At 49.7% G+C, this 24,281-nt stretch overlaps 2 protein-coding genes across 10 annotated transcripts; one reads left to right on the plus strand and one right to left on the minus strand.

The window, feature by feature from the left end:
* Positions 1 to 12: 12 nt before the first annotated feature.
* Positions 13 to 24,281, minus strand: LOC122379805 (exosome complex exonuclease RRP44-like). Of its 9 annotated transcripts, none has more exons than XM_043362309.1 (22): positions 22,923 to 23,176; positions 21,210 to 21,350; positions 14,794 to 14,884; positions 14,086 to 14,259; positions 13,738 to 13,895; positions 13,322 to 13,503; positions 12,805 to 13,031; positions 12,460 to 12,589; positions 12,122 to 12,261; positions 11,781 to 11,918; positions 10,768 to 10,914; positions 6,677 to 6,721; positions 6,273 to 6,344; positions 5,850 to 5,970; positions 5,423 to 5,546; positions 4,986 to 5,120; positions 4,454 to 4,697; positions 4,021 to 4,241; positions 3,638 to 3,806; positions 2,806 to 2,967; positions 542 to 664; positions 13 to 249 (listed from the first exon to the last, which is right to left on the minus strand). In XM_043362309.1, the coding sequence occupies exons 3-22, from the start codon at positions 14,845 to 14,847 to the stop codon at positions 100 to 102; spliced, it is 2,916 nt and encodes a 971-aa protein (XP_043218244.1). In that variant the 5' UTR covers positions 14,848 to 14,884; positions 21,210 to 21,350; positions 22,923 to 23,176; the 3' UTR covers positions 13 to 99. The 9 variants fall into 9 exon arrangements, with proteins under 9 accessions (XP_043218244.1, XP_043218243.1, XP_043218245.1 ...); XM_043362308.1 differs by having other exon boundaries at positions 21,093 to 21,350; XM_043362310.1 differs by lacking the exons at positions 21,210 to 21,350; positions 22,923 to 23,176 and adding exons at positions 11,705 to 11,775; positions 16,844 to 16,907 and having other exon boundaries at positions 11,852 to 11,918.
* On the plus strand, positions 6,798 to 10,536 carry LOC122379807 (actin cytoskeleton-regulatory complex protein pan1-like). The gene is made up of 5 exons (XM_043362317.1): positions 6,798 to 8,067; positions 8,467 to 8,630; positions 9,193 to 9,314; positions 9,455 to 9,566; positions 9,691 to 10,536. The coding sequence occupies exons 1-5, from the start codon at positions 7,223 to 7,225 to the stop codon at positions 10,227 to 10,229; spliced, it is 1,782 nt and encodes a 593-aa protein (XP_043218252.1). The 5' UTR covers positions 6,798 to 7,222; the 3' UTR covers positions 10,230 to 10,536.

Raw genomic sequence — 24,281 nt, forward strand, 5'->3', positions numbered from 1 at the left:
GAAACTAGAAGCTATACGAAGTCATGTGTGTATTTGATGACATATTGAGGCCGATCACAGCATACTCCCCATAGTACGCTCGCCCCCGAGCGCGTTGCCCTACTTGGTTTTCTTCTTGGTGGGCCTGGCCGCATCTGCGCGCTGCCGTTTCGACGCCTTGGAGCTGGGTTTTGTCGGCTCTGGAGCGGCAGCGGGTTCGGGCAGTGGTTCCGGCGGCGGCTCCAGCGGTTCTACGGTGAAACCAGGGATCTGTCGGCATCGGTGACGATCGGTCAGAGGGCAAGGCCGTCAGAGCTCACGACACATGGTCCCAGTAAAACCATGAGACCAGTTGATGGGAGCACTGTGCCATGTGGACCTTATATTGGCACCTCCAAAGGAATGTAATTATCGTTCGGAGATTTACTAATTGTGACAGAATGTAGTTATGACTGCGCGACTAAGTGAATGAGGGCATACATGAATCATGAATGCATGAGGTCCACCGCGGCGCAGATACCGGCCGGCTGTTGTAGCCGCAGCGCAGCGGAGCACGACTCACCTCTGGTTTGACGAGTTTCATGACGAGCTTCTGCTGCTGGATGTTGCGCGACTCTACCGACAGCTGGACTATGACCTTGTCGAAGGTGCGCAGCGTCACCCCCGCTGCAGACTGACAGGGCACCTGGCGAACACCGGACCGCACGTTACGCAAGGAATGCCACAGTTACACATCAGGCGTCGACCGATGTCAAACAGGTAGCTTTTGCCACACCGCGCACGGTCCCAGCCACCCTCACCAATTCGCCAAACGACAAACTGTCCGTTCCACCTTGGTTCCACCGACCTATTACAACTCCTCTTCGGCCCGTCCCCGCATTTTGTGACTGGTCATTAGGGTTGTTCAAAAAAACCGAATTTTGGAAAAGTATATAGGCTCATGGCTCATGTGGTGCGGTATTCTTTTCTGAGTCCAATGATACCCTTTTTTCCGAAAAGAATTACTACTAGGCGCTGCTCAAACGGCTTAAAGAGGACCATGTTACGCCCGCCGACCGGCCGGTGTCAATAAGGGCGAGAATTCGACGCCGCACGGCGGCGGCAGCGCCTTATCGGCACCGCGCGCCACGACATCTGCCGGGCGGCCGGCTGGGCGGTGGGAAGTTATAAGTGCGTGGTCTTATTGCACACGATCGGGGTGAGCTATCCCATGTTTTCGGGGCGGAAAGTTTCAGTGCAGCGTCGGTGCGTCTGCCACGGTGGTCTGTGTCGATGGTATTGAAAATAACTCAAGCAGAGCTCAGAAAAGAATGAATGATTCCGGGTAGTTGCCTCGAAACAATCCGTTTCAAGAATACAGCTGCCTTCTTTACGTACCGTATCACTTGTTAATTCTTCAAAAAGCAAACTCTGAGCAATAACACACCTCTTTGCGTTGCTGTTGACAATTTACGTTAGTTTTTGACGGTGGCTCGCACCCCCAATATGCTGCCGCGCAACTTTATTCCAACGGCGAAACGTCAACTTCGCGGGAATCGAAAATTCACGATATACGTACAGCAGGGGCTGGCAATGCAGTATGCACAAGGACAGAATATGGAGGAGACCCGACAGTCATCGGCCCAAGTTTGGGGGTGGCTTTGACGAGCATATGCGTCACCAATGTCATTATTCAGATACGTTGATGTCAGATGCTGGGGCAACAGAATCGACGCCAGGTGTAACTTAGATTAGCGGGTCGAAAGAAAACATAACATGTCTGGGAATGACAGAGTGGCCACCCTGACAGTGTGACGAAGTGAGACATGAGTAGAGACATTAGCCGGAGTACCTACTCATATAAATCAAGCGCCGTTTATCCAATCCTTCGAGCATAAGCGACGCCGGCAGTTCGGCCAGGGCGGCCGTGCCCACCGATGCCGATCAAGACCCGAATCCAGACCCGGCATAGAACACAGCTCTGCCCTGACGTGACACATTACCCCGGTGTGTCACTCATGACGGATAGACCAATGCAGGAGCCTTGCCAGCTCCTGTTGTTCCTACTTCGTTAAATTTTCGATTCTCGCTAAGTTGCCGTTTCGTCGTTGGAATAGAGTTACGCGGCAGCATATTGGGGCTGCGAGCCACCGTCCAAAAGCAACTTAAATTGTCAACAGCAATGCAAAGAAGTCTGTTATTGCTCAGAGCTTGCTTTTTGAAGAATTAACAAGTGATACAGTACGTTAAGAAGGCAGCTGTATTCTTGAAACGGATTATTTCGAGGCAACTACCCGGAATCATTCATTCTTTTCTGAGCTCTGCTTGAGTTATTTTCTATACCATCGACACAGACCACCGTGGCAGACGCACTGATGCTGCACTGAAACTTTCCGCCCCGAAAACATGGGATAGCTCACCCCAATCGTGTGCAATAAGACCACGCACTTATAACTTCCCACCGCCCAGCCGGCCGCCCGGCAGATGTCGTGGCGCGCGGTGCCGATAAGGCGCTGCCGCCGCCGTGCGGCGTCGAATTCTCGCCCTTATTGACACCGGCCGGTCGGCGGGCGTAACATGGTCCTCTTTAAGCCGTTTGAGCAGCGCCTAGCAGTAATTCTTTTCGGAAAAAAGGGTATCATTGGACTCAGAAAAGAATACCGCACCACATGAGCCATGAGCCCATATACTTTTCCAAAATTCGGTTTTTTTGAACAACCCTACTGGTCATCCCATCCATCTAGTCGAAGCGGCCGCTCACCGACACTTTTGAACACCATCCCTCCATCTCATCTCCTGCCATCTTGTCTAAACGTCCTGACTCGCCGGCTCGATGAACCAACTCACCTGTTCGTCATAGACGAACTGCACTGTGGCGTTTTGTCGCTCGGAGCCGGGCAGCAGGATGGTGCTCTCCAGGCCGTACTTGGGTACCAGCACGGAGACGGCGTTCTGCTTCACCTGCAGCACGTAACCCTCCTCCTCCCGCACACGCTCTCTGAAAAATAACTGAGGGCGCACAGATATACCGGTTAGCTATGCGAACAGACGGCAGAAATGGTCACGAATGCTCGTGGTTTTGACTGTTTGGTAACGTCATCAACAACACGTCATCAACAGCCTAAGCATTTAATTTTTGTAATAGCTGTGCAGTACAAATGCCGTCCGAGCAGTTTATGTACTAAGTGCGAGAACGTAAAAAAAAAAATAGACGACAGGCGAGCAAATGACCCTGGCACCGATCCAGTCTGCACTTCGCCGATGAATTTCAGCTGCTGTTGAACGCATCCACTATTATCAGTTCAATACGACCCTCTACGGGGCTGTAATAATGTTCGTTGATAGTCTAGTCCTTCGTGCTTTTCCAATAAACTGTTTCACTTTTCCACGATATATTTGAATGTCCGAGATAGGCCAGTGATAATGACGGGTAAAAGAGACCGGCGAGGGAGCGGCCCTCGCACGGCCGACCAAGTCTGAGACCGAGACTGACTGCGACTGACTACCCGGCGGCGGCCGGCGCAATCGACGGCTCCGAGTAGAGGTCGCCTCGGTCGTACAAGCTCTGACAATGTTACAGGGGCATCTCCATGCTTCAGGGCTGTGAGCTTTAGACTGGAGCCATGCTCTTATAGACTAGCAGACACAGGCGATAGAGTCCCACTGCTACAGTACTCACGTGTGTGTGCAGGCCGACTGAGGCGCGCTGCGAGTACTGGGCCATCCGGTGCCGGTAGTTGATGTGGTTGCAGGTGTTCTGCGTTCGCCGCTTGTCGAGCAGCTCCTTGTAGGTGGAGTCCTGGCCGGTGACCACGGCCAACAGACGGTGCACGATGATATCTGCGTACCTGAGAAGAGAATAGGAAGCAGGGTACTTTGATACATGGGCAGCACAGGCAGCACGACAATATACCTCAGATTGCGCCACTACAGGCAGTACACGTATGATCCAGTGGGACAGCGTTGCGCTCAGGGTAGCGAGCATCTTGAGGCATTAAGTCTGATGGCCGGATGGGTGACGAAGTGGGTGTAGAATTGTAGATGCGTGCCCTTAGTTCTTACCTTCGGATCGGCGACGTGAAGTGTGTGTAGATGGGCGCCGCCAGTCCGTAGTGCTGGTACAGCTCTCTGCTGACGGTTCCCGTACAAAAGTACACCGCCTGCATCATACAGCGGGTGGCCATGATGCGCAGCATCGTGTTGAAGTAGGGCGTGGCCGGCTTCACGGCGGAGTTCAGAGACTCCTGCAGACGCTTGTTGGAGCTGACGTCCAGCTCGAAGCCCTGCCGGACAATTAAAACGTGAGCCGCATCAACACAGACTCTTCCTCTCTACGGGGGCCGGGTAAGCGAGCACAGCAAAGTAACGAATATCAAAATGAAACCTGACATGGATGCTAGATGCTTTCAAGCAGGTGCGCTCGGTGGTGGTGGGTACCCTGAGAATGTGAGGAAGGCTATCAGCCCATCAGCCCACGTCCCGTGAGCCCCCATACCTGCAGTCTGGCGGCCTTGATGAGCGGCAGGAAGTTGCTGGGCGGCGGCTCCGGGTGCCGCCGCAGCAGCGCGCACTCGGGGAACTCGTGCAGGATCTGCTCAGCCACCGACACGTTGGCCAGCAACATGAACTCCTCCACCATCGAGTTGGTCTCCAGCAGCTGCTTGGACTGGACGTCGATCGGGTCGTGCGTCTCCGAGTCGATGTGGAACCGGATCTCGGGAGAGGCCAGCAGCAGCGCGCTGCCAGAGCAGACGGAATGTGTCAGAGCTCAATATTCACGGAGAATGATAGAAACGCTCAGGTGAGCAGTCAGACTGAACGGGGAAAAGCATAAATAAATAATACAGCAACCAAGCAAACATAACGTCGTTTTTATAGCCGTAGAGAAACATATGACCAACACCAAAGATATAGACAGGACTTAATTTCAGCGGTGAACATATGGAATGTTCCCCACTGACGTAATCGATCATTCGGTCCATTATCGCTGACGACCTGATACACTGCATTCGGTCGGCGGTGCGCACCCGTCGTCGAGGCGTCGCTGTTTGAGCTGCTTGGCCAGCATGTTGAGGCCGCGCAGCGATATCGACACGGCGTCCTGCTGGGTGACATCGTCTATCTTCAGCTGAGCCTCGGCGTACGTCAGCGCTGCGCGGGACCTGAGGAGATCGGTAACAGTGACAGGGGTGTTCTCCGGAAAGTGTAGAATAAGCTCCATCCCAGCCCACTACCCATCTATTGTTACCTCGACACCATGATTAGAAACATAAAAATATGACAGTTGTGGAGTACTTGTAAACAGTCCTAAAGTGAAAAGTGATAAGCAAACGACACATCTTATCATGTTACGTTTCAAATACGTTAACAAATCCCTGTCATGACAAATGTTCGATAGGAATTAATAAAATGATCAACGAGTCACCAACTAAACCGGCACACAAAAAGAAAACAGTTTGCCCACCTGATGATGGACTTGTGGAACTTTGTGTTGACGATCTCGGCCTTTGGGGTGATCTCCCAGATGCAGGAGAAGGCGAACCGGGTCTCCCCACCGCGCAGCGAGCAGAGGTTAGAGCTGAGCAGATCTGAAATGGCACCAAACATCGTTTGAGTTATAAAGACAGAGTACGTAACTGATTCGAATGATGATTATCAAAGCATGCTACTTGATAGCGACTGCGAGTCACCTGTACGGGATGTTGAAAAGATATCCAAAATGAGCCTCTCTCCGCGACTTGGGAGGGAAATGTGGTAGATGGCAGATAAAAGACGAGTAGATGACTGGACAGAAGTGGAGTGAACGGGGACAGAGGTCATCGAGGGTATGGGATGGGCGGAGGCCAGTACAGCATGAGAGGCTGAGCAGGCCGGGCCGGGGCATGCCATACCTGGCACCATGTCGATACGTTTGTCGATCAGGTAGACGGTGGTACCCCGGTTGGCGGCCTCCTTGTCGATAGCGGTGCCGGGCCGGATGAAGTGCGACACATCGGCAATGTGGACGCCCACCTGCGGTCAGAGAAAACACGGTCAAAAAGCGCCGAAAAACTCTACAGACCGGTGCACACAACGGCCACCGCTTCCCCTAAAAAATAATGTTGAAAGTCTTGAGATGCAGGCTAAACGTACGATACAGGCAGTCATAGGAAAGAAAACGGGTTCATCTAAGCTTGTGGGCAGCTGATATATTCATGGAGAAAATTTCTTTTTTTTACAAAGTGAGGACTCTTATAACACTATCCGAACCATATAACATTTTAGTCAGTTTGCCGTTCTAGTGACGCAGACCAGTGAAGAAATCTGACACGCACCTCATAGTTCCCGTTCTTCAGCGGTATGCAGTGCAGCGCGTCATCGATGTCTGTGCAGCCCGGCGGGTCGACCTGAGGCAGAAAAATGACGCATCAGTCGATAATGGAAAATACTGACCCTGCTTGATGTTTGGGTCATTGGAGAAGCACACTCCATGGGTGGAGTGGACTTAACTGGAGAACCGAATGAGGGCCGATTCAAAAGCAAGTTTCGTCAAAAGGGATTACAAATACATCAATTTACCGCAGGGCGGAAAAACGTCTACTTCAAACAAAACAAGAAGCCTGCGCCAAAAATCAAATACAAATAGCAACCTGAGTCTGAGCCAGCCGTCTGAGCCGGATGTGTGGAATGCAAAGTGAGTTATGTCTCCACTGAATAGGCAAAGTGAGGAGACACTTACCGAGCACACATCCACATGGCGAAGGTCCACACGATTCGCTTCATCCTGGAACAACGGGAGAGCGGGATCAGCATGGCACATGTATTTGACATTCATATAATTTCCCAGCTCGATATGGGTTAACCTAGCGGATAACAGGGGCGTAAATAAGCAGGGCTCTGTCCAAAACACTGTCACCCAACTTTCCCCAATTTTCCAACTGGAATATAGCACGCTCGATCTGAAAAAAAATAACGTCTGTGTGCGCATGGGCAGAAAAGGTGACGACTCCTTTCTTTAGCGTCTAGCACAAAACTATACGCACGTGAAAAACAGTTGCCAAATGCGTTCTTAAAAAGACACGCAAATTGCAGACATTTGTCCGTTTGTAATATAGCGACATAACTAAATTTCGCGGTGAATATTCTAATGCTAATCTAACTTTTCTTACGGGACTGAACAACTCTGCTGATGTATCAACAAATAATTTATATCCAGAGCATAAATTCCCTGGGAGTGATGGCCACAAACTGTGAGGACTAGCAGCGCTACAGCTTCGCTTATGAAATGCCCGCGTCGGCGCCCTCCACGAGTTGGTGGGACAGGTGGTTCAAGAAGCAGTCGCCCTCCCGACCGTCTCGGCCACAGAGTCGGCAATCGACTCAGGCCCGGCAGGTTCGCAGGAGTTCCACGCCGGCGACTTCCAGCGGCCAGCCGGCGACTTCCAGTGGTCAGCCGGTGAGTTCTGGCAGTCAGCCGGCCGCGACACCGGTACAGCCGGACCGCACACCGCCCGCCGCCAGCTGCCCCGCGATCGTGATCCAGCTCGCATCGTCCACGGAGAGCCAAGGCCAGGACCAAAACGGTGACCTCGGTGTATCAGGATCCAGCGAGCCCATCGCTACCACCTCAGCCTCTCCCGAGTCGAGTGCGAACAGACCGACCACTGCAAGACCGACTAGAGTTGGATTCCGTGAAAACGACTTGGTTTCATCTGATGAGACTGAGGAGGAAGACCTACCTAAGGTGAAGAGGCAGCGGCCGGAGTATCAGACTCCACCGGACAAACCTGACAGCACAGTTCTCGGGGAGTTCGAGAAAGTAAACAGGGTAATACTAGCCCAAGAGTCGGAAAACGAAGCCCTGGCGAGCGCAGAGGATACTGATAAGGACGAACAGGAACCGTCTCCGTTGGAACAGCAAAATGCTGAGGCGGATAAAATCAAAACACAAATCGGAGAGGCCAACGCTGCCATACAGGGTGTCAAAAGCTTCGAACACCAAACAAAGGAGAAAAAGAAGATTAGCGAGCTGAAGGCGGAAGGTCAAAAACTGTTGGATTTGTGGGGAGACGCACTGGAAAAGAAGGACGTACTGATGCAAGTTATTCGAGAGTGTACCGACGCCACCAAGTAAGTACCGTAGTCCCTCAATATTAAACAATTCAAGTAAACAGTCGATAATTGACCTGATGTCAACTAGCTGATGTCAACGGTCTGATGTCAACTAGCAGAATTGGAGGCTAGACTGGCTAGATCACCCAAGGCAAGTGATCTTGGTGCAGAATGCTCGCATACACGTGCTAAATAAGCGCACCTACAAAAGTTGTCAGTGGGGGAGGAGGTGATGGACCTAATTCATAGCCAGTGTCATAAACTCATAAACGTTAGCATTGTAACTATTCTACAAATTTGAACAAATGGACGTTCTCGTCAAATGGGCTGAGTCAGCGCAATCTTCACTGTTGCCAGTCACCAAAGATTGAAAAGCATTGAAATGATTGTCAAACTCCCTCCGCTTCTACTTTGCAGTCAGTCGACAGAGCGGCTCAGCAGGGATGTCAAAGAGCTCGAGCAGCTCTACGGAGAGCTGGCTGAGGCGCTGGCCAGTCTACAGAGGACCACCAGCTGCCACAAGGCCGTCAAAAAGGACATCGCTGTCATGAAGAAAGCCGTCACCAATGCCACAGCCAAGGGTTAGGAATTAAACGTTTGGAAAAAGTGTAACAACCAGATTTAGCACAAAGTGACGTAGCTGATTGATAGAATAACATTTTAACGTGATTGAGCTCATAATGTCCATCGGAACCAACATCGGAACCATGAATCAAATGAAAGTACATGCCACAGTGTGTTCCTTAGATGTGCGTTATGCCTTCGTCCTGTCGTTTTGAGTGAAACACATGCATGTAATATATGCTGTTCATCTTATTTGTACCTATTTGATTCACTGGTTCCGATGGATATTATGAGTGCAAATTTCGCCAAAAAAAGCAATAGCGTGCCTAGAATCAAACGAACTTCGGCAAGCTTAGGTGCATGGCGAACGCAGAGGGACTAAGTTATCCTTAACAATATGCTGAAAGCCACTAATTAGCCCGTCTACCGGTATCGGCGTCACGTATAAAGCACCACAAACGCTTGGACCAGTGATTGCTTCCCTTCGAGAAGAGACTAGGTACATGATAAATGAGTTAGAGCAGGTATTGTACCTTATTGTGAGGACCACGTAAAGGTCTTTCCCCTTTGTTTGTGCAGAACAAGCTGAGGTCGGCAAGCTGGCAGCCGCGCACGAGAAGGAAGCTTACTCCAAATGGCAGTCGCTGAAGGGCACCTCGGCTGATGTCGAGGCACTGGAAAAACTGCGCACCGAGTTGACGGTGAGCGAGATCGATTCCTTACCCCACCAATGACTTCGTTAGCCCTGTACACGTAGAGATCAATGGGGAGGAGAAGACGGCGAGTGTGTAGAGGGGGGGGGGAATTTGTTTGCATATCTTAATGCCGACACCACCGGCAGGAGAAGCAGCGAGCTCTGACCGGGCTGCAGACTTTGGTAGTGCGGCGGCTGGCGCAGATGCAACAGTCTGACGCGGGGATCACGGAGCGCTCCACAGGAACCGCCGGCAAAGGTCAGTGGTTAGGGCACAAAGACTGGGGCCCCGTCCGGGTGTGTAAAAGGGACATGGAGTGTTGTGTAATCCACTTTGTAATCATCGGTCGTGCAGGTCCTCTACTGACGTGAGCTGGTGTCAGTCTCGCCACAGCGCGTTCCGCCACCGCCGCCGCCGGCCGGACGACGAATCGGCGCCGGCCGCAGTACCGGCAAACGGCGACTGGCTGAGGAGGCGCGGCACGAGCGGCGCGGCGGCGGCGGCCAGCGCGGAGCGGGCGCGCCCAGCGCCGTGGCCACCCAGGCGGGCTCAGTGCCGACGCTGGGCCACGGTCCGCCCGCCACCGTCTCCGTCTTCACCGGCACCGTGAACTCCATGGCAGGCGCGAGCAGCGGCATGGCCACCACAGCCACCACCAGCGCCATGGCGGGGCCTCCTCCTCCCCCTCCGCCGCCACCTCCACCGCCGGCACCGGCGCCGCGGAACATCGACGAGGACGATATCGACGATAGTGGCGCCGACGAGACGAGCACCAGTGCCGAGGAGGAGAACGCACCGTTTGACGGGGAGGAGGCCCTGCTGGCCGCCGCGTTCCCTCTGCAGTTCGGACCGGCCCTGTTTGACGGCCTGGAGCCGGCCGAGGCGGCCAGAGCCATGGCCAACGCCATCAACTTCCGCTGAGTTATGAACGACGATTGACCGAAAGTGGTAGCCGTAGGCCAGTACAACTACCAAACACATACCTACCGATCAATAATTATAAGTGGTTAATAAGTGTAACGTCACGTCAATGCGTTAGCAAAGGTTTTTTAGCCGTCTCTGGCCAAAAAAAAAATTAAAAAAAAAATCGTCACGTCAGAATAACAGAAAATCGCCAAGTAAATGTCAATGCTTCCCTTCCCACAGCGCTATTGTTTTGTGTTTCACTGAAATTAATATATTTAGGGACGAAATGAGTTGCAGCTGGGAAATAAATGCATACCGTTCACTCGAGTAATTAATTCAAGTCAGCGGGCAGGCCAGCACCAGAATTTGAACGGTAGCCGGTAAGCACTGTGAAACGGGCGAGTGCCGTGGTTTCGGCGGTGGTCGGGCACTGCGCACCTGCGGGGTGATGACCCAGGGAAGCTGCGGTACACAGGCCAGCACTGAGACTCGGGAGGTAAGCACAGGACGAGTATCGTGGTTCGAGTCCGAACAGTAAGCGGGCGCTGCTCACCTGCGGGGTGATGACCCAGGGCAGCTGCGGCAGACACGCCAGCACCGGTTCAGAGAAGTGACTGTGCGGAACGTCGTGCTCCAGAAGCAGTACTTCGTTCTCGGCAGATTTGGTGCCGATCTTACCGAGGTCGCGGCAGAAGTGGCCCTGGAGACAGAGCCGTTATCAGAGTCAGATGGGCGGGCTCAGACGACACAACACACAATGCTCAACGCACACTCCCAACAAGCAACGAAATCAAGGCACTCCAACCACTAGCTGACTCGAAAGCCTCTGAGATGCAGTCTCACCGGGCAGGTAAATTGCCAGCTTACAAAGGATCTTAATGCGATGTTATGACCTACGTGGCATCGACTTGGCTCCTTGGTTTTGGGACACTTCCTGCCAAGATCGCTCTACCTGTCGATACTGTGAGCTTCCGTGTCTGACCAGCGGGTACCGAACGCTACTATCCACTGTATGTACCAGGTCTGTCTTCTATCGGGGTTGCCGTGTGTCACCTGAAGGGTATCGGGTACGGTGACGGGTACGGTGACCGGCGCGGTGGGCAACGGGAGTTACTATCACCTGTCTCACCTAAGGGTAACGGGAGTTGCTGAGACTCACGGGCGGATATCACGGGCGGATATCGGCATTGGTCTCATCTTAGCGCATGAGTTCCTGAGAATACTTAATTCTGAGTACCAGCTGGATTTGTCTTACCTGCGGATAGCGGGAGTTGCGCGGCCAGCTGTCGATGGACACCACCACCCTCTGCTCTGCCAGCTGACGTCTCGGGGCCTTACCTGCGGATAGCGGGAGTTGCGCGGCCAGCTGTCGATGGACACCACCACCCGCTGTCCGGCCAGCTGACGTCCTTACCTGCGGATAGCGGGAGTTGCGCGGCCAGCTGTCGATGGACACCACCACCCGCTGTCCTGCCAGCTGACGTCCTTACCTGCGGATAGCGGGAGTTGCGCGGCCAGCTGTCGATGGACACCACCACCCGCTGTCCGGCCAGCTGGCGTCCTTACCTGCGGATACCGTGAGTTGCGCGGCCAGCTGTCGATGGACACCACCACCCTCTGCCCTGCCAGCTGACGGCCCCGGGCAGTCTGGATCACCACCCGCGGTATTCGGTCGTTGGCCGGAACAAACTGGTGGGACATCTCCTGCAGAAGTAACGCGCAAAGTCACGGGGGTGACCAGTTTTAGGACGTAATTAGGCAGCAGGTTAGAAAACAAGAAATACTCGATAATGCAAAATAACTAAGCGATTGTCCGACAAATTCAACGAATTACTTGTGTTCATGTTTTTATTATGAAATAAATAACATACCAACCATATAGCTCAGAGAAGTGGCCGCTGACTTACCTCAGCGATGGGGTTGAGTTCGACCATGCCGCAGTACTGGCGCCACTTGCGTTTGATGATGCCCACCACGCGGCCGGTGGGCTGGGCGCCCGGCTGGCCCAGGCACGACGCAGGCGGAAAGTCCCGCTCACAGGAGTAATCTGCGCAGAACACGATTGAGACTTTGTTAGCGGAGCGGGCTCGTTTCATAAACGGATAAACCCCTTAGCAATCCTCGTTCCTCATTGGCATCGTAAAAAGCAAATTCAAACATAAATAAACATAATAAACCAGGCAGTACAGCGGGTAAACCATACTGCTCCGTAACCGGCCGAGCGTCGAGCGTCCTGCGTACTGACCGTTCTCAAAGCCGGTGTCGAGCAGGGCCATGTTGGAGGGCACGGACCACCGGTCCTTGGGGTACAGTTCCACGGCCACGATATCGTCCTGGACGGCGCGGTTCAGGTCGTACCGGCCCTGGAGCAGCACCTGAGAGATGGACACACAAGTGATGGTCAGATTATCAAATAAGCACACATAGAGACGAACAGCAAATCAACGGCTACAAAATCGGTCAAAGATTAAAAAAAAAAACACGGTCTAAAAAGATTACAACGCGTATTTGGCGTCCAAAACGAGTTAACATTATCTGTGAGACCGAACAAGACGCCAGCTTGGCTCCCGAGTCCCCGACCCTCACGCACCGGCTGGTCCAATCCCTCCACCATGACCGTCGCCTCCAGATAGTTGTCGTCTCTCGCGAAGAACTTCCCCTGTCGCAGCCGTCCGGTGCGCACACCGCTCTGCAGAGCAGCCAGGCTGAGGTGCTCCGGGTAGGTGACGGCGTGGTCTCCGGCGCCGGCGCAGTCCAGGGCGGCCAGCTGGTCCACCAGCTCCGGGTGGGCGCTCAGCGACCACACGTACGCGGATACTGGCGACGGAGAGGGTATAGCATCAGCGGCCAGGTAACAGTGGAAAATAACAGCGCTGCCGACAGCGCCAGCTAATAGTTAGAAGCGCGAGCCAAAGTCAAGTAATATCAAGAGGTCGCCCTTAGCTAATAAAACCTAACCACTGACATATTTCAAACCACGCCTCTAATGTCAAATTCCAACAATGAAATACGGTTTCGATCCTCGAACTTCTCTGCCTGGTCCCCAGTCTACTACCGGTCACGTCCATAGCCCCGGCTATCTCCGGTCGATATGAGCGGCCCCGTACCTCTCATGCAGGGCACGCCCTCCTTTTTGGCCCTGCGGAGGTTGTCCCGGTCGTCGGTGAGCAGCAGGGCCCTCAGGCCGGAGCCCTCCAGGTGCTCACTGTACCAGTGTGCCGCCCGCCGGATCAGGCGGTCACTGTAGTCGTTGGACGTCTCACCGGCCACCCGCTCCACGAATGTGTCCCTGGATGGAAGATCGGCGGTTAGCGAACTGAACGGGTTGTCACAGGTTGGAACGGGTTGGACAGAACAGAAAATCGCCGATATTTACAAACAGCAGTTCGCCAGCTTGCATTACTGAATGGAGAAAGTGGCGTCTGTCTGCCGGCAGTCTCTATTGTTAGCTTTATCATAATTGTTCAACTGAGTGAGATAGTAATCCTAGAGACAAGAGTAATTCAGCTGCGGGGTATCGTACTTGTGATGTTCGTTGATGAAGACGTAGCAGCGTTTGTCTGTAGCCGACATCAGATCTGTGAGCTTCTTAAACAGTGGAGGACTGCGCTTCCGCGCCTCATCCAGCACAGTCTTCAGTAGGACCACGTTCTTGATGGCATCACTGGAAAGGATCTCCAGCTGCCACAAAGAAAAAAAAACGGGCCCACCACCAACATCAAAATGTGTTGCATCAGTGAAAAATGCGAGCCCACTTTCCGGTAAGATCAGGTACCCTTCCACCACCCAGTACATCCCCTGCAAATGTTCGTCGTGCGGATCAAGATGCAGGGATGAGGTCCGCACACTTAGTGCCATGTTTTTCACCCACCTGATGCAGGATAACATTGGTGTCGGGTATCAGCACGTGCGGCTCAGGCACGGCGGTGCTGGGCGACTCCAGGGAGCGCGACAGGGGCGTCTGGCCCGACGTCTGGAGCTCGCACTTGGAGCAGCCGTCGACGCCGCACCACAGGTCATCGCGCAGGTAGTGCTCGCGGACAATCTGCCGGGTCGGCCGGGCGTCAGCACGGATGGACGCGATGTGGGACAGGAGTGCCGGCTATTAATCAGTGTCATGTGCTCATCTGGCTGATTAGTTGTGAGGCTTGTTGAATTACGCTTATTGTCCTTTTTATTGGCTGCCTGAGCCCCTTTTGTCAATCAAATGGCATATAAGGACAATTTAGACCTCCTGATGGATCTGAAAAATACACACATGGGCGACTTTCCATTTATTCACCTGCCCGGTGCCCATGCTTTTGTATAGCTGACACAATGAAACTTGGAAAGCACATAGGTCTGCATGACAATCATTTCAGGTAGGTGGTGTAATGCAATATATTCATATCCAACAATAAATGCTAATGTTTATAAAAACTTGCCCTTCTCAAAACTTCTCAATGAAATATATCGTGCATTTTAATGAAGAGCTAGAATGAAAAAGGCAGCAAAATATGTGACTGCCAATTCTTATTAGTGATTCTTGCATTACAGTATCCTATGTCAGTACCTAATTAAGCCTAAAGTGAAGTCATACCTTAAGAACATTTCCTCTTCTGTTCTTCTTCAAAAACACTTTTTGCTTCAGCATTGTCTACTAGGTAGGTGATCAGTTACACCCCAAAAGTCTGAAACACAAAAGAGACCCATCACTCCATGAAAGGTGCAATAAACATAGATAACTTATCAAAAATTATGTTTGTCTTGATAAAAAGGAGTAAGTACTTCTCATTAAACTAGCATTTGACCTTGCAAACAAAATGCAATATTTCTGTCTATCTTAGTGATATAGCAAGGCCACCTATCTTTCCATTACAATTTCGCATTCAGATCACAGATGGTACATGAAGAGGGAGATATTCCAGGCTTCAGAACTGCCAAAAATGACCATACCTAAAGCTTCTGAAATAGGTAACTAAACATAAACTTAACTATTCACAATTCCAGGAAATCAGGAATGAGATCTTGGTTAGCTTCAAAGTACCTCCCTAACTTGAGGAAAATATACCATTTTTAACACATAATTTTTGAACTGGAATACCAGCTTTGTAGCTTGAGCTGAGGCTAGCACAAATCAGGAGCTTGTGTCATGTGTGCCTCAATAATCACCCTATGCAAAGATATTTAATTGTTTGCAAAAAAAGTGCCTGCAGAGTGTAGACTGTAGTGTAGAGGACATGTCACATGTAGAGGAATGCCAAGAATGCAGCCACCTGTTGCAAAGGCTAAGCTCAGCCAATCAGCATGCAGTTGCTTTTGAAGTACACAATATGATTTATGAACATTAATAAGCTTCCGTGCCACCACTATTTAGCAGAGGCGGATCCAGCTCAGAAGTTTGGGGGGGGGGGGCAAACCATAAAAATTTGGTAAAAGTATACATTAAGTCCGAGTGACTGTTGATTTGAAAGATAAAGTTTTCACATTCTTACATTATTTGACATCCTGAATCCAAAAATGATACTTATATGTCCTGGAAATAAAAGAAAAACATAATCAAACCTGACCTAACCTTACCTATTTACCTACAACCTACCAACCTACAACCTACAAACCTACAACCTAACCTAACCTAACCTACAAACCTACAACCTAAAACCTAAAACCTACAAACCTACAACCTAACCTAACCTAAAACCTAAAATTTTTGCTGTTACATATTTGTATCAACAGCGTCACAATTGTCCACTCGGACCTAATATATACTAATACCAAAAATTTATCGATTCTTTCCATGCATCGTCCATAGGCGTAATGTTAAAATCATGCCGTTTGGGGGGCAAATGCCCATTTTACCCCCCCCCCCTGGATCCGCCACTGCTATTTAGCCTCTATCAAAGATGGAGTATAGTTCTTCCTATACAAAAATGGTTTTAACAACTCCTTTTGAAAATATTTATTGTTTCTTTTCTGATCATTTTAGGCATAAAAATCATTAAACTGTAGCAAAAAAAAATAAATTGAGGAAAGTGGTATATTTCCTTTTAAATATGAATAATCAATCATATGTGTGGTTTGTGAGCAGTGCCACTGCCTTATCTATGAAGGATCATTGTGCATTTTGCATATTTTGTAATCCACAGACCAAAGCTATCTGGTGTAAACTATGGGCATGGGCACACATTTCATTTTTCAATGTTACAAAAAAACATGGAAGAGGTTGTGGTATTTGACAATTTAGCCAAAATCACCAAGCCTAGGCTATATAAATATAAATGGCTTATGTAGGTTATGTAGGTTAGGTACATATCTACAGTATGACCCAGCACTTAATGCTAGATCCCCATTCGGCACCCAATCTTATCTCAGTGATGACACTCCATTGGTATTGACTCCTCCATTACAAACCTAATAAATTGATTGAATGGTTTGAATCGTTTTTAAGCATGACATTTATTATAACTGTAGAAAAATAACAATGACCTGTTTGCTGGCTTTTGCTCGTAACTTAGGAAGGAAGGAGCGAAAGGAGCCAAATACAAAAATCCATGGACTTAATTTTGGCTTCCTTTCATTATGACCAAAGGGGCAAGGGCTATTATTCATTCAAATGAAATGAGCACAACTAAACGCAGAAATCGATATACATCTTCACCAAACTCTTGGCCAAAGTCACTCTTAGAAAATAAATTAATTTGCTTTTCGTACTCAACCAATATTATTCAACATTGATTCAACACACGCGTGGCGTTGCGCGACGCGCGACACATCATGACGCGCCAAATATGTATGACACGCGGCAGATTTGAAACAGAACTAAAGTACAGCAAAATTTAGATGCGAACACTATTCAACCGCCACCCGTGCAGCCATCCTATTTGCATCCTATGGCCGTTTTCACGACGGAATAGCAGGCATCTATTTAATCCCCATTTGATCCTTAAGTTCCTCAGGAATTTTAGTAGTTCTTTTTAGTAGGTTCCCCAGCTTTCGAATGAATGGTGCGTTAGTTTGCTATTTTTCTATTAAATATCACATCGATTTACTTTATCTAAGGATTTATCACTAATATCAACATAAAGCGTAAGCACAATTATAAAATTATGAAATTATTAAATACTAGTACAATAGTTAAAAAAAGATACTGAGTTGCCAGGCTGCAAAGAATATATTCATTTATGGCGCACGACAGACATTTAGAAAGCAGCGCCCTGTTTTATTGCACGCTGCTAGCCGCTTCCATTGGGTTTTGCAGGCCGTCGTCATTGGTCGTTACACGTATGATGTCACGCGACTTGTGGCCTGTCACGGCTCTTTAATGATCTCCACTAAATGAATGCAACAATGGCCTTTGAAGTTGATCTCTGTGGCCATCTGTCTATGGAGCGACCAATATGAAAGTTGGGTGAATTTACCGGGGTTACATGACTATGAGCAAGCAAATGTGTATCAGGAATGGATTTAGGTGGAGAATTGCGCTGGACCATGAGTGCTCGAACGCTCCCAATTCCACGCCGGTTTGGCTTTGAAGCCGAGACAGACGATGCGGGTCAAGGTCACCGCTGGGGTAACGGTGGATTGGGTGCGCCCGAGCACCCGTAACGCGGCACAATTCTCCATCTATGGATTTTCCTATTCGCTCAGCATTGTGATAGGCGTTCGTAATAGCATTTACTCTGCTCATGTACCTATCCCCGGTTATTTAAAAGAAGTTTTTGTGGGGGAATATCACGGCTTTAGGTACTCGGTGGCCCTATTCACGACTTTCAAAGAATGCTCCGATAACTAAACACCGCACAGACCTACTGCATTAGTGAATCTGACAGAATGTCTGTGGAATTACATCCCCCTCACCACACCCCTAAAAACTCATCCAGTGTCCAAAACCACTTTTATCGACTCGCCAAAAAAAAAACACACACACACACATACACATACAAAGCATGGGGCATGTCAGCTCTCAGTTCATTTATTATTGTCTTTACCATGGTTCAATTGCATTGCGCGATTTAAAGCACGTGAGTGCCTATATAGTATATATGTAGAAAGTAATATCTACAGCAAAACATCCAAAATTACAAAGGCTACAATGCTTAAAAAGTAGGTTCATCAAGGAAGCCCATTTTTACTTGCGTTGTGTTCCCAACCATGCGATTCCAACGCGGGCTATTCGCAACGTCTGTTTTAAGGCACGTTAACAACTGACAAGCCGCCACCGCTGCCACTTATTCATAGATGGTTGATATCGCAGCTTGGGCGTCAGCAGCGCGGCCCACAACGCGTCGGCGCCAGCGCACGCAGCTGTTGGCACTCGGCAGCCGGTGTTGCGACTTAACGGCCGGCCGGCCCCATGAAGGAGAAGCTCTTGGTGAAGCTTTGTGATCGCCTCATAGCCGCCTTGGATGTCATCTTTCTTGGCAGATCCATCCGTTCAGATGGTACGGTGCAGTCTGGATAAAGGACGAAGTCCAACGCCGCTAACCCCGCGGGCCGCGACCGCCACCCCACAACGTGGCCGCAGACCGAACGGGCGTGAGGGCCGTAAGGGCCACCCCGCCATCCGGTAGGTGGCTGAGCAGCCGGGCGCAGCGGCGCCTGGGCGGCGGCCGCGCTGAGATGAAGTCCCAAACCGCCATGTCGCCATCACCGCCATCACCATTGCTGCAGCTGTTCCCAACCGCCTCAATCGCCGCCGTTTTGCCAGCAGTCGCGCCGCGGAATGGCAGAAGCTCCAGAGTAGCCTCCAGCGCCCCTCTCCGCACGTGTGCAGGTGCACTGCGGCCGCCGGGTCCGACGTCCAGGCAGAACATGATATTTCCATGCTGCTCCGACGGTGGGCTGGTCTTGTTTGGGCGTTCCTCCACTGTGACGTCGGTCACGCCTGCCCCGGCCAGGGCGCAGAGGCCGACGTGTCACCATCCGGTTGCAGTCCTCAGTCGGGTCGCAACGTGTACCTCTTCCGCAGCGTGGAGCGCGCTCCCGCTGGGCAGCGATACAGCCAAAAGTAGCATAGCATGCGGGCGGCCAGCGCTGCGCCGGACAGCGGACCCATGCCGGGGGTATGCCGGTCTCGGCCATTAGCGGGGTCGTCGGGGCCGAGGCTGTACAGTGGATCTAGTAAGGATCTCCAGACGTAACTAGATGGCGTTGAGCCTTAGTCGAGTCCATGTCAAACTCAAGGGGAGGTCAGTACCGAGCTGGGCCCAGTGGGGAGGTGGGGAGGGGCGAGGTCACGGTGCGGGTGACCTGTCAAACAGCCCCGGCGCAGCTGGGCACTGCCGCAGGCAAATGACACATTCCAGCCAGCCCGCTGTTCCATATCGCGGTGGCGGGCCTGGCGGCCGTTAGCCTGGCTGCTTGGAAGGAAAAGATAAAGGCGCGGGTTTGCCGTGGCCGGTTCATCTACTGTCACCTATGACGCACTCAAAATAACGCATATGTGATGTTGTAATGCATGATGCTGTGGTAGGTATTATTGTTGGTTATGATATTGATGTTGGTAATGCAGCTGGCAGTAAAATGCTAGCGAATGCTCCGAGCGCCCAAAAGCATAAAAGGATTGTGATTATTTATATATCCTGAAATTTTCGTTGAAGATAATTCCAGCCCCAGAAAGATCGTTCGCCAGTTTTGGACTGGCTGGTGTTTCTTGCGTAAAGCGCCTTTGGGCGAATAATTGTCATGGCCGGCGGTTTTTTTTTGTAAGACGGGTCACATCAGACTAAGGTCAAATTTAGTCGCTAGAAAAGGATGAGGAAAAGTGGACGAGTATCGCATTTTTGTGTATAAATTTCGAATTGAAAAAGCTAGAATAAGTTAAAAACCATAAAAAAGTGCATACAAATATATGACCCGAAACTAACTTCTGTTTTGTATGACCATGATTGAGTGTAAGACCACGGTCCAGCCTGGTTCCATAGGCGGCGGAACGGGGAGGGCACCGGGACACCGTGCCCCCCCCTTGATTTGGGCATTTTAACATTAGCCCTATGGGCGTCACATGGAAAGAATGGGACCAAAAGTCGGCAGTGCCCCCCCCCCCCTAATTGAGGGTGTTCCGCCGCTACTGCCTGGTTCAACCCGCCACCCGGTCCAACCTGGTTCGGCTCCCTCATTTACCCGAAGGCTTGGCCTCGTGACATTCACAGACGTCAGACATCTAACCAACAACTTTGGCCGAAACACTGTCCAGCAATCTACGCAGGGGCGCAGGGTGGCAGGTGCTCGTGGTGTTGGGGCTGGGTGATCTGTGTGCCGAGCACGATGTCGTGGGTTCGGGCCCCACCCGGCTCTAGTTTTATCTAGACACTAACCAAAACCTTTCCTTCTACTGCAACACTGACAAGCGCGATCATTTATCTCTCCCCGATATTCTCTAAACAAAGTCAAAATTGTCGCACCTATATATTTATATAAATGTTTTGCTGAGTTTCATAAATATGTTTTGGTCGTTTCTCCGGACCCATTTCAACTCGTGATTCTTTTCGACCCGATAAAAACCCATGAAGACTGAGCGCGCCAAGGAATGAAAGAAATTATGCAACTGAATATAAATTTAGACAAGCATAAGATATCATGCAAATATCGACTGAAAGTATAGGTCCTAGCTTTCAATTATCATTGGTTGACATTTTTACTGAAAGTTTAAGGCGTTGCCTCTCGCTTTCCCGTTTGCCGTTTGTTTGAGATAACTTTTTCGACTTTTTCCTTCAATCGCATTCTTGCTGGCTTCACATGAACAGGATACCACCATACCGGAGTGAACGCACCCGCAACCAGCATCCCCTTCCCTCAGCCTCGGCGCAGTGACGGGCGGCCCACTCCCGCCGCGATAGCTGCGCGCCACTCCCCATCCCTCCTTCCCCCACAATGACCGGTGACCTCAGTCTCACTCACCTCGGGATTTGGACTCGCCCTACCCCGACCGTAGCGCCACGTGGTGGCTCTGGAGATCTTAAATAGATCCACTGTACATACAGCTGGTGACCGCGTGAGCCGCCAATCGAAGCTCACGGCTTATAAGCTCGACGCGGGCATCACACGCCGTCCCGATGGGAGCTCCACGACGCCGCCGCGAACTCCAGCGCGGCTCGCAGCGCGAAGACCAGTACGGACGGCCGGGGCAAACGGCGTGCGGGAGTCGCAGGCGACGTTCTGCGGACAGAAAGGGTTGGGCATAAGCGGGTCGGCAGGACACTCTTGAGCAGAGCCTTTGATGTTATTACAGATGATCCAGAAGCATGCACAAAAATTCATGACACACTATTCTCATTACGGAGCGAGCGAAGCGAGCGTAGTCTTTCCTTAGATTAACGGAAATTTCTGAGTATGAGCGGCCGGCCGGCCGGCCGTGGTCACGCTTTTGCGAGGCTTATATCTCAGCAACCACTTGACCGATTTACACGCGGTAATTTTTGTAGGGTAGCTTCATTCCTTCTACCAAGTATTGGACTATTCCTGATGCATGTGGGTGACCCCTTATGCACGTGCCACGTGCAAAACGAAGAGGTGTCCGTTTTCTAATTGTTGCAATATCTCGGTAACTACTTGGCCGATTGCGCTGAAAGTTGGCATGTAGGTAGGCACCCACTAGGCACTGCATATCCATGTGCCAGAGTTGGGGTGCTGCTGCACGTGCGCACGTGCAGGGGTCGTTTCCAGATCTCGAGAACGGCTGGACCGATGGCGCTCAAATTTGGTACACGGTTAGGGACCAGTTAGTAGGGTGCCGTGCACAAGTCAGTTGGGACCCATTTTGCACGTGCGCACGTGCAGGGTGCCGCTCCCAGATCTCGAGAACGGCTGGGCCGATTGTGCTCAAATTTGGCACATCGCTAGAAACCGGTCAGTAGGGTGCCGTGCACAAGTCAGTTGGAGGTACCCCCTCGAAATTTCGCACGTGCAAGACTCACCCCCTCGCTCGCTCCGTTAGTCGCCCCAAAAGGCGTTATACTGGTTTATGTATTTGCTACATATGATATGATATACCAGCTCATGATCAGTGACGCATTCTGGGCAATATGTTCTAAAGTGAAGTAACTGAAGTTACAGCTTAAAAGCTTAAAAAAAAGTTCAGCTTAAAAAAACACACACATTCGATAGCTTATGAGAATAACATGCCTTGTGTGCTTAATGCAGGAAAATATTTTTTCACTTTTTTAGAAACAGCAAAAGAGTTGTCAACAAGCCATGTCAACTATCTAAACAATTTTTATGGAAACTGCTCTAGCTAGCTTAAAGTTCCACAACGTTTCCGGAGCACCGTACCCAAACTCAGTTCATGTTACAAGAAAAAAACAGTAATAATGCCTCCTAATTTTGAATGAAATATAGGTATGAGTAATTTGATTTGGAAAGCAACAAATTTCCGCACATCATTTTAGCAAAATTACTATTTTCTTTAGCCATCAGGTTACACAAAACTATAGTAAACTTTATGATCTAGTTTACAAAAAACCAAAGCCCCGATTTTAACAAATGTAGATAAAATTTAAACAATTTTAAAAAATGTATCGTGGAGAAAATGAAAAGTGTAGATTTGTAAAGCCGGGATATTTCAATTTCACGGATTAGGCACTTAAAGAAATATCTTCACCTTTCTTTGAGCCACCAGCCCTCACCCAAGTTTTACACGAATGTAGTGAAGCAGACAATGTGGCAACTCAAAATTGTGATGGTTTGAGATAATTATGACGGTAAAAGAAAAAGCAACACAAGGTTCCTTACCCTCGTTTTTTCACATGGGTTCAGATGAGGCTTCAACTGTTGCCGACCTGAGGAGCTATAGGGACTTGAGCTTTCCAAAACTCAATTTCTAAGGGCACTGAGCAGTGTTTGGCTTTCACACGAATGCGATAGTAAGTTATATGAAGTTGACAAAGCAAGCAAATCAAAGCATGATGCCCCGCGCGTCCGCCCGCGACCACGCCCCGCGTCCGACTCCCGACCGCCGCGTGACCCGAGGCACGGTATATAGAGAACTAGGTAAAACCGGTTTGCCGCTCCAGCACTAAGGTATTTTGACCACTATTTTCAGCTGACCTTTTAAGTCTAAAAAAGAGAACTAAAGAACAAATTTCAATGAGTTTTATGATTTGTATATATATTTTTGATTTATGATCACAGAGCAGGTCATGTATAAATCTGTGAAGCAATAACGAAAATAAATTGTTGACTATCTCCGCCATTTCAAAAATTATATATCTTAAAATGCAAAGGTTGTTCATGGACGAAATTAATTTTTCACAATCAAAAATTAAAATTGAAGGCCAAAAAGTAATATCAAAGGCCGACACTCTTTCATTCAATTTCGAAATTATCATGGTTCTGAGCTGTTGAGCCTACCGGACCTGCCAATGCTCTACCCTGAATTGTCGAGTAATTTCAGTGAGGTGGGGCTTAAAACATGGTCAACAAATATCAAAATTGAAATATCTTTCAGATTATGTGTGTTTTGTTGCCTTTTAAACATTTGAAACTGTATTTAGTTGATGTTGAATACACAACCGCCATTGGTGTCCTTGGTCACCCTGTCCCACTAAATGAAATATTTTTTTAAAACAAGACCGAGTCGGCATCTAAATGAATCACTAAAATAATGAAAAATACTCACATTATAACATATCAAAATATCAAAGCTCATCTAAATCGGGAAATTTGGCAATTGGCTTCCGAATATGAAACTTAGCTTTTTTAGAAACTGAACAGTCCTGAACAAAAACAACAATATTTCGTAAAGCTGTCGGAGGTTGGCGTGCAAAAGGACTTCTTTAAAATTGAAATTTAATTTTCTTTCCAGATATGCATGTTTTATTGCAGTTTTGATATTGTAAGGCACATTTTTTTGGCCTAGAATGTATTAGCTTCCTCTCATCTAAAAATCTCACTGGAACATTTCATTGAATATTACTAAAATACAAAACCGAGTCGGCATCTATTGAAATCACCATAGTAAATAGAATTAAATTCTGTATCTGATATGATAAATTTCAAAACCAATCTAAATCGGGAACTTACGGAATTAGGTGTTGAACACTGCGTACCATGATTCAACACCCCAAGCTGTGCACAGTTCACTGTATTGTG

This window comes from Amphibalanus amphitrite, unplaced genomic scaffold (assembly GCF_019059575.1).
Source record: "Amphibalanus amphitrite isolate SeventyFive unplaced genomic scaffold, NRLGWU_Aamphi_draft 000084F_arrow, whole genome shotgun sequence".
Taxonomy (NCBI): Eukaryota; Metazoa; Arthropoda; class Thecostraca; order Balanomorpha; family Balanidae; genus Amphibalanus; species Amphibalanus amphitrite.

What these genes read in the sequence shown, in the direction of transcription:
- LOC122379807 (XM_043362317.1), top strand. Translation starts at nt 7,223, where the DNA reads ATGCCCGCGTCGGCGCCCTCCACGAGTTGGTGGGACAGGTGGTTCAAG. An exon ending in CACCAATGCCACAGCCAAGG is followed by an intron (nt 8,631 to 9,192) that starts GTTAGGAATTAA and finishes TTGTTTGTGCAG; the next exon opens with AACAAGCTGAGGTCGGCAAG. An exon ending in AACTGCGCACCGAGTTGACG is followed by an intron (nt 9,315 to 9,454) that starts GTGAGCGAGATC and finishes CACCACCGGCAG; the next exon opens with GAGAAGCAGCGAGCTCTGAC.
- LOC122379805 (XM_043362315.1), bottom strand. Translation starts at nt 14,847, where the DNA reads ATGCTGAAGCAAAAAGTGTTTTTGAAGAAGAACAGAAGAGGAAATGTT. An exon ending in TTCATCAACGAACATCACAA is followed by an intron (nt 13,504 to 13,737) that starts GTACGATACCCC and finishes TCTTCCATCCAG; the next exon opens with GGACACATTCGTGGAGCGGG. An exon ending in CAGTCGGCCTGCACACACAC is followed by an intron (nt 2,968 to 3,637) that starts GTGAGTACTGTA and finishes GTGCGCCCTCAG; the next exon opens with TTATTTTTCAGAGAGCGTGT.